Genomic DNA, 9,814 nt, shown 5'->3' on the forward strand with positions numbered 1-9,814 from the left:
TACTTAATTATCTTCTTCTTTCTTTCTCTATTTCTAATTCTCACAGTTCTTTTCTTTCTTTCTAATTCGCTGTGTTTCTTTCTTTCTTTCTGTTATTTCTTTCTTACTCTTTCTATTCTTTCTCTTCTTGCTGCTCTTATATTCTTTCTAACCATAATAAAATTCATGGGAATATGCATAAATGAAATGCATATGCAATAATGCGTAAAAATGCATTTTATTTCTTCTTTCTATTTCTTTTCTTTTCTTTTCGATTCTTTTCTTTTTATTTCTATGCTTTTCTTTTCTCTTCTTGTCTTGCTTGCCCAAACTTCTCTTTTAATTTTTTATTTATTTTTTTTGTTTCTTTTCTTTTCTTTTCTTTGCTTGTTCAAGCTTTCTCATTCTTTCTTTTCTTATTCTTTTCTTTTCTTATTCTTTGCCGATCGGACTCGGTTGATGTATGGATTCGGAACCTTGGCCGTGTGAGTGAGTACAATCCTCATCTAAATGCACTCTTGTGGACCGTACAAATTCTTCTTTCTTCTTAGGCCACTAAATTAAGGTGACATGCATGTAGGAATTCTTCTTGGTACAATCCTCATCCACATACACTCTTACGTGTCATACAATTCTTCTTCTTCTTCTTATGCCACTCAATGAAGGTGACGTGTATATGGGAATTTCTTCTTAACACTCACGGTTCTCCATCACACCAACCTATTCTTTTCTCTTCTTTAACACTTTTACTTTCTTTAATTCTTTAATGCTTATTCTTTCTTTCTCTTTATTCTTAGAATGTTTTATTCTTTCTTTCTTTATTCTTTATTCTTTCTTAAGTTTCTACACATACACAATTATATGCATATGGATGGCTCATGCTTAAAATTTCTTACTTAAATGCACTTATGAAATGCACATATGCAATGTTGCATAAAATTAAGGTTTCTACTCAACTCATACTTCTCTTAGGCATTTCATCAAACAATACTTGTGCATAAACAAACCCTAATGTAATTATCATTCTATTTGTTTCTTAAACCATCCAAATTGAGAGAAAAACTCTCTTGTAACATCACCATACCTACACGGCAAAAACACTCCCAAAAGTTTCTCCAATTCTTCCAATTTCAACCCATCATCAAACCATCACATACACTCCTCATATTCAAGTATATCCAACAACAAGCATAACTAATCATCCATCTCATCTCAATTTCTCAATAATCATAACATATGCATATTTAAAAGAAATCTCTACTCACTTGATTTTCTTAAACTTTAACTTGAGTTGGATTTTGAGTGGAATTTACTTACCTTATGCTTGAGTAGTCTCTACTAAGCTCTCTACTCTTGTTGGATTCAAATCTTCTCTTAACCCTAAGCATAAACTCCATAGGAACTCAACATTTACACAAATAAAACATAGATAAAGAGCAAGAATCCTTACCTCTTGAAGCCTAAAATCAAAACCCTATGAAAAACCACTCAAAAGCCCTCAAAATCCTTGGAGGATTGAATGAAAATTTGAGAGAAAATGGAGGAGGAGTGTGGCGGTGGAATGAAGAAAATAAGGGTTTCAAACCCTTAACACTTTAGTTTATAAACACACTTTCCCATTTTGCCCTTACTCTTTCTAGAAATTTCATCTATGTCCCTTAGTCGATTACCATAATGCCCTCATTTTTAATGCATTCTCTATGAAATTCTATCTCTTTTCACTCCCCACTTTTTCAACTAATTTTGAGTGAAAAAACCATTTGACCCTTAATGCAAGTTTAAAGCATTTTCTTCATATTCTCTTAAAATCACTTTAACAAAAATTAACTAAGGGCTATAAAAACATAAATTAAATCATGTACCTCCATGTTGGGCGTTACATAACATCCTGCTGTAAATTAAACTTCCATGATTGCTCCACTCAACCAAGTTAATTAATAGGAGGCTTTTCATAAGTTGAAGAAGCAAGCCAAATAAGGTAAATGTTCAAAAAAGAGATTTGTAGAGCAAATAACTTCAGCATTGCAAAATTCATTCTGCAAAGAGCTGAGAACTTATCGTGAAAAGAGCTAAAAATTTGTAAATGCCACTCATTTTGCAAAGAGTTGAGAACTTATTCTGAGAACTTATTGTGCAAAGAGCTAAGAACTGCAAATGCATGATTCTGTACTGACTACTAATTGTCTCAGTACTAGCCACCAGACTTTATCTTGAGTAAGTGGTAAGTGTCGCTTTCACTATTTGCTGAGCAAGCACAACTCATACTGCTGCACTTAATCATTATTTAAAACTCTGCATTGGCTACTAAAACTGCCAGGTCTACAACAAAATAACCAACTACCTTGCTTTATAAAACCCTACACTGACTACCAAACGACCCAAGCCATCAGAACTGATCAAGACTATCATTAGATTGTAACAACCTAAGTATTAATGTTGAGCTAACTGAGCTGGAAGAAGGTGGAGTTTGTATGGTTAGTTTGTGTCTTAGAGTTTCAAACCTAGAGGCTAGTAGAGCCTTTGTAAAGATATCTGCTTTTTGCTGTTCAATGGGCACATGTTGGACTTTGAGATTGTGAGAAGTAACATGTTCTCTAACATAGTGTGCATTAAGTTCAATGTGTTTTGTTCTTCCATGAAACAGAGGGTTAGAAGCAAGAGATCCAACACTTTGATTATCACACCAAATAATTGGAATCTCCGATAAGGAAAGTCCAAGTTCAGAAAACAAGCTACAAAACCATGCCAATTCAGTGGACCCTTGAGCAAGTGCTCTATACTCAGCTTCGGTGGAAGATAGGGCCACAACTTTCTGCTTCCTAGAAGTTCGTTGCAGTAGGTTAGTGCTAAGAAAAACACAACAGCCGCTTGTGAACCTCCTATCCTCAATGCTACTAGCCCAATTAGCATCAGTATAACATTCTAGGTTGAGTCTATGACTTTTAGTGAAGAGAAGTCCATAATTAGAGGTACCTTTAAGATACCTCAACAATCTTTTACAAGCCTGCCAGTGGTTCTATGTAGGGGCTTTGAGAAATTGGCTTAGTTTGTTAACACAATAGGCAATGTCAAGCCTGGATAATGTCAAATACTGAAGGGCTCCTAATATACTCCTATATAGAGCTGTATATTTATAAAGATCTCTATCTTCTAAAGTTAACTTAGTGCCAATAGCCATTGGAGTAGTACATGGTTTGCAATCCTACATATTAGTCTTTGTTAAGAGATCTTTGACATATTTTCCTTGATTCATATGAAGATAGGATGTTGTTCTATTAACCTCAAAGCCGAGAAAATATTTGAGTGAGCCTAGGACTTTTTAAGCAAACTGATTATTTAGCTTATGTATTGTTTCATGAAGTAAATTGGTGTCATTTCCAGTAAGTAGAATGTCATTGACATACACTAGTACATACATAACCTTTTCCATCTTTTGATAGACAAAAAGACTTGGATCAGCGACTAAGTGAACAAAATCCTAACTCAAGAAGGCTCTTTTCAACTGATCAAACCAGGCTCTAGCGGCCTGTTTTAGACCATAAAGGGCCTTGACTAATCTGCACAAATGATGACGATGTTGAGGATTAAAAAAGCCTTAAGATTGAGTCATATATACCTTTTTAGTTAGTTCACCATTTAGGAAAGCACTGTTAATGTCGACTTGCTGAATTTCCCAGCCATTATTCACTACTAAACTCAAAATAACTCTAATTGTGGGTGACTTAACCATTAGACTAAATGTTTCTAGATTGTCAATCCCTAAAGTTTGTTGAAAACATTTTGCCACAAGCCTTGCCTTGAACCTTTGAATGGATACATCAGGATTGTACTTTATTCGAAACACCCATTTGTAACCTACAGGATGCATATCAGAGGTAGCATGAACTAATTCCCAAGTTTGGTTAGTAAGCAAGGCATCAAATTCAGATTGCATGGCAACTTTCTAGGTAGGATGAGAGAGGGCTTCTATGATAGTAGCTAGTTCTTTGTTATCAAGAGAAAAAGGTGAAACAAGGATAGTATTATGTGCTCTGGTTTTGGACCTAGTAAGCATGGGATGGGTGTTCAATGCAGGAGGTGGAGGCTTGGTTCAAGGTAGTTCAATAGTAAAAGGAAGTGTCATAAGACTCATCTGAACCTATAATTATAGGGGATAGAATAGGTGATGTAGATGAGGTAGAGTTAGAAGAAGGAGATGACAGACTGAGTGTACTGGTGGTTGGAGGAAATGCAGTTGTGGTTGCACTAGATAGTGAGGAGGTTGAAGTCCAATGTAAATTAGATTTAGTTATACAGGAAGGTGATAGAGAAGCTGAACTAGAAGATGCAATGTCCTATGAGATTGACTGACCTAGTGCAGAAGGACAAGTAGAAGAAACTGGAGCTGAAACAGGACTGGAAGATATCCTAGAGACAAAAGTAGGTATATGCCAAACTAAAGGAATAAAAGATCTGGAAAAAGATTAAGTGTTTATTGAATTAGGTGCAGAATTGGAACCAGAAAAAATAGATGTTTTGAATGGAAAATTAGATTCATGAAATTGTACACTTTGACAATTATAAATTCGACCAGAGGTATTCAAGCACTTGTATCCCTTGTGATGCAAACTATAGCCAACAAAGGTGCATTTAGTGGTATGAAAAGTAAACTTGTGGTTGCTATAAGGTTGAAGGGAAGGGTAGGCAGCACACCCAAAAACTTTAATGAGTGAATAATTTGGAGGAGTTTTGAATAGAACTTGGAAAGGTGATGCATGGTAGGCAGCTATTTGAAAGGCAAACCACCAAAATTTAACTGGCATGCTGGCTTGGGCTAGTAAAGTCAGGCCTTGTTCCACAATTTGTCTATTTTTCTCTCAACTCTACTATTTTGTTGGAGACTGTGAGGACATGGATGTCTAAGGATGATACCATGTTCTTGTAGGTAAGGTACTAACTTCCTATACTCACCACCTCAATCGGTTTGAACACATTTTAAAGATTTGTTGAATTGCTTTTCAACTAGGACATGAAATTATTTAAAAACACTAAAAGTTTCAGATTTGGCTTTCAAAGGGAAAAGCCAAGTAAATCTACCATGGTCATCAAGAAATTGAATGTAATACTTGTAGCCTTCGAGAGATGTGACAAGGAAAGGTCCCTAAAGATCTGAGTATACTAACTTAAGTGGTTTAGAGGCATGAGATGTGGATCTAGGATATGTGGATTGGTGTAACTTGCCAAATTGGCAAGCTAAACAGAATGTTATATCATTCTTAGCATGGTGATGTAATTGTAAAGCATCAAGCACTTTTGCAAGAATGGTTGGATTGGGATGTCCTAATCGGTTGTGCGGTAGCATGATATTGGTTGTTTGAACATGAAATGATTGAAGATCATTTATTTCATTAAGTGTAGGTGCATCACCAGTACAAGATACAGATTCAGATACAAATGGTCTAGTGTATTGCATACAATTTTGATTGACAGAATCAACACATGCAGATTTACATTTATTGAAAACATGTTTTGGCAACATTTGTGTGGGAAAAGAAGTGCTACAAGGCTTATTACATGACTTAATTATTGAAATAGTAGGGCTGTTTTTATGCTGAAGTTGAGCAGAAGAATTCAAGGCTTCTGTAGAAGTAGTTAAGGAATAAATTGGAGCTTGAAGTTGGTTAATCAACCTTTAAGCATTCTTTTGAGTAGGATTACTTTGGAGAGCTTGTCCTTAACCACACAAGAATCAATAAAAAACTCAACAGTGACAAGATTATCTCTAGTTAGTTTAGAAACACTTAGAAGATTTTTTGTAATGTGAGGGACACACAAGACATTCCTGAGGTGCAGAGTTCTAAATGGACAGTTTAAATCAACAAAACCAATATGAGAAATAGAAAAAAGCTCACCATTGCCAACCTGGAGCTGTTCACTGCCTACATAACTAGTGCTTCTTGTAAGTTGAGAAAAATCAGAGGTAACATGGTCTGTAGCTCCAGAATCCATGTACCATGTAGCATCATGTACTGTAGAAGATGTGAAAATGTAGTTTATGGCTGTAGGATGATAGTTATGTAGTTGAGTTTGAACCATCAGAGCCTGATTGTGCAGATGAGCAGCAGTTGAGTTTGACTGACTGTCAGCATGGACAACTGTGGATCCAGGTGTTTGGTGAAATGAAGTAGGTGTTGTGTTTTGAGACATCATTAAGGATTCTGAGTAGGGATTATGCACATAGCGATGATCACCATGACTATCAGTTAGGTAGTAAGAACTTCCAATTCCAGAATTACCAATTCTAGGATTTCCAATTCCAAAATCAAATGAGGGTTGTCTGATGAAACCAGGAGAGTGAAAGTTACTTCTAAATAAGGTGCTATTTCCTATAAAGTTTACATCAAATTGGCGGTAACAATTCAAGGCTAAATGACTTGTTTTCTCGCATACTTGGCAAACAAATTTGACTATACCACCCACTCTGCCTTTTCCTCTATTACCAAAATTACCTCCGTGAAACTACTGATTGTAAAATTGATTTTGAGGTAGGGGATAATTGAACTGGGTCTGGTTAGATCCAAAGAAGGAAGGGCTAAATTTGGGAACATTAAAGGTACTTGGATTATGAGTGGAGGTTTGTTGCGTAGTTAATGACACAATTTGGCCAGATTGTGTTTTCTTGTTCTCATCATCAATTGAGAGAGTAGCAACATTAGCTAATCCTCCATGAAACTCATTGTGAACAACAAAATTCATTGTTGCATTTACCCTTTGAAGCCTAAGCTCAAGTTTTATTAAAATTGTTTGTGTTTCTTGGATAGATATGGGATCAAGCTTGGACTCTAACCTAGTTGTGATATTCACAACAGCTGCATCACATTTAGACTCTAGTTTGTCCAGAATGTAATTAAGAAACTCTTCATCTGCTATCACTACTCTATTAGATGACAAATTTTCGGCAACACCTTTCATCGTAAGGAAGTAATCATGCATGCTCATGTTTTCCTTTCTTGTATTTTGTAAAAGACTCTTAACATGTAATGTCTTAGCCCTAGATTCAGTAAGAAATTCCTTCTCTAATGTGAGCCATATATCCATAGCAAATTGACACTTGGAAATAACAGCAAATATCAATTATGATATGGATGAGAGTAGCCAACTAACTAGCATTTTATCGGTCTTTGTCCAAAGTATATATTCAGGATTAGACTTCTTAGTTACCTATAAGCTTGAAGTGTCTGATTGTGCTCTGATGAAAGGAGCTGGACATGGAATTAATCCAGTCAAGTGCTCTCTTCAAGATCATGGGCTCCCATTGCGAATAATATTTGGGACTTCCAAAAGCGATGATTGTCCCGTGTCAACTTTGGTGAAATTATTGGAAGTGTGGACAAATTCATTGGAGGTGAATCGATGAGATTAATAGTGTCTTAAGAGGTTTTAAAGCTAGAATTTTTGTCTGAATTGTTAAATGAGGAAGGAACTGAAGAGGAATCAGCCATTGGTGACGTTTGTCGATGGCTTTGATACCAAATGAAGAGTAACAGTGAACAAGAAAGTGAGAGAAAATGAAAGAAAATTTTGAGAAGAAAAAATTTGTTATATTTCCTTAACTGAAACAATCGCACAGTTCGGTTTTTATACACTTAGTGTTCTAACAAAAAGCTCAACTAAATGTAACGGAATACCAACCAAATAACAGTCAACTAAGTCAACTAATATTAGTCAACTCAAGTCATTTTGCTTTGTTTCATATACTAACAGGTTGATGTGTTCAAAATCCTTTTTGATGCTACTATCATTAACCCACAACGTCATTTCAAATGTATATATGCATAGTGTAGAACAGAAATTCTAAAATTAAAATGCAAAGATTTAAAATATATATATATATTGAGGGCGAAAGAAAGAAAAGGTTGCAGAAAAGTTGTGATGAACTATGTGAAAATATACTTGATGACTGAGAAATGCTTGATGACTTGAAGAATTTGCTTTCATCATATGAAACCATATGTAGTGTTTCATATTTGCTTGGCTTTCAACTATCTCCTCACTTTATCTGTACACTTTATTTCTGTAGATGTAGATCAATAACACAACATCTATGTATCTATTAGATTTTTTTTTTTTTTTTTTTAAGTTAATTCCTTATATATATATATATATATTAAGCTTAAAAAAAAACATCATATCTTGTCTAAATATATGTTTCCTCCTCGTAACCTTCAAGTCTGTCAAAGAAACTCCGATATAGATAGCCCTCTTCTTTGAGGCATAGTTAGTTTGCGAAAATCATGATTTAAACAAACTATATTCATCCAATGGATTCAGCGATTTGGACGTTGAGTAAACAGAAAAATAATTTTCTCCGACTTCTTTCTTATATCCATTACATCAGGAACTTAAAAACTTATGTGAAAAATTTGTTTTACAGTATCTAAAAAAATGGTCTAATTATATATATATATATATATATATATATATATATATAATATATTAATGAGCAATACTCGTGATATTCTAGGAAGACATTTATGAATATTTGTGAACATTTATAGGTATAATAGTAGAAGTGAGCATCTAGTTGTGAAACATTAAATGCTAGTCTAGTCAATAAAAGATGAGATATATGCTAGAGAGGGGTATGTGTGTGTGAAGATTAAAGAATCGGGAGCCATGAGTGCAAATTGAGGTAGAATGATAACCAAGAGTTTCAAACCCTAACAATGAAGTAAAGAGAGCTTGCTATCTTCTTCATAAATTTCAAGTTTAAGGAACCAAAAGAATAAACGTAAAATAAATTAATATATTCATAGTTGTCAAAAGTTTCTGAAGAATAAAAATTATCATCATCTCAATTCATATGCGGAGAAAGAGAAAAAGGTAAGAGAAGTTAAGGAGTATGAAGTTAGCAAGAATAATACCCTCATTGGTGGTGGTCACTACATTTTGGCAATCTCAATTCTAGTAAAAAGAACCCATGTTGAGTACTTGTCAAACGAACCCTAAAGCTCTTCACTTTGGTAAGTAAACTCATCATTAGTTTCCCAAAAATAAGAAGAATGTTCATATAAATGGTAAAGCATTGTGATTTCGTGATTAAAAATTTTTGATACTATTTATAAGACGTTTACTTAATATTGTTAAGAGAAAAGTTAAAGGTGTAGTTACTTTTAGTGTTGACTCCATGTCTCTCAGCACGCTAAATTGATAAGATGCATTATTTATAGATCGTCTTAAAATTAACTAAAAAATTATAAAAATTATAAATCCCAATATCCTGATCCCAAAAACTAAACTACTATTATCTGGTCTGTAATAGTTGTAAAAAAATTTACTAGTATATATATATATATATAAGAATTGCAATATTGTAATTTGAGTGAAAAGAGAAGTTAAAGTAGCCAGATGATAAAGATAAGGGATTTGGACATATATAGTCAACTCAATAATCACAATTGTGAAAAATGTTCAGGTTTTATTTAAAGTACATTTTTAGCCGTAAAACCCAATGAGTTACTAATTATGTCCTTAATGAAACAACAAATGATATATTCTTAAAATATAACACTAAACTATGTTATACTCGACAGTCTAGCATTTAACTAAACGGTTTGACATCCTAATTAAAATATGCTAGACCATGCTAGATGGTGCTAGACTTAGTAGTCTAATGTATTCCAGCTATTTTCATCCTTACTATTTTTATTAATGGCAATTAAGTGTTTTATGGTTGAATCTATTTTTTTAACAAACCCTTACCATTTTTAGAATTAAAATTAATAATAAAGGCCCACATATATAAATATTTGTTAAGATAATAACTCACAAGTAATATATATATATTAATTGTGAG

At 33.9% G+C, this 9,814-nt stretch overlaps 1 protein-coding gene across 1 annotated transcript; it reads right to left on the bottom strand.

Moving 5' to 3' along the window:
- Positions 1–5,643: 5,643 nt before the first annotated feature.
- On the bottom strand, positions 5,644–7,056 carry LOC116105684. The gene is made up of 2 exons (XM_031392097.1): positions 6,576–7,056; positions 5,644–6,344 (listed from the first exon to the last, which is right to left on the bottom strand). The coding sequence occupies exons 1-2, from the start codon at positions 7,054–7,056 to the stop codon at positions 5,644–5,646; spliced, it is 1,182 nt and encodes a 393-aa protein (XP_031247957.1).
- Between the last annotated feature and the right edge of the window lie 2,758 nt (positions 7,057–9,814).

Source organism: Pistacia vera, unplaced genomic scaffold, assembly GCF_008641045.1.
Source record: "Pistacia vera cultivar Batoury unplaced genomic scaffold, PisVer_v2 Contig503, whole genome shotgun sequence".
NCBI classification, from domain to species: domain Eukaryota; kingdom Viridiplantae; phylum Streptophyta; class Magnoliopsida; order Sapindales; family Anacardiaceae; genus Pistacia; species Pistacia vera.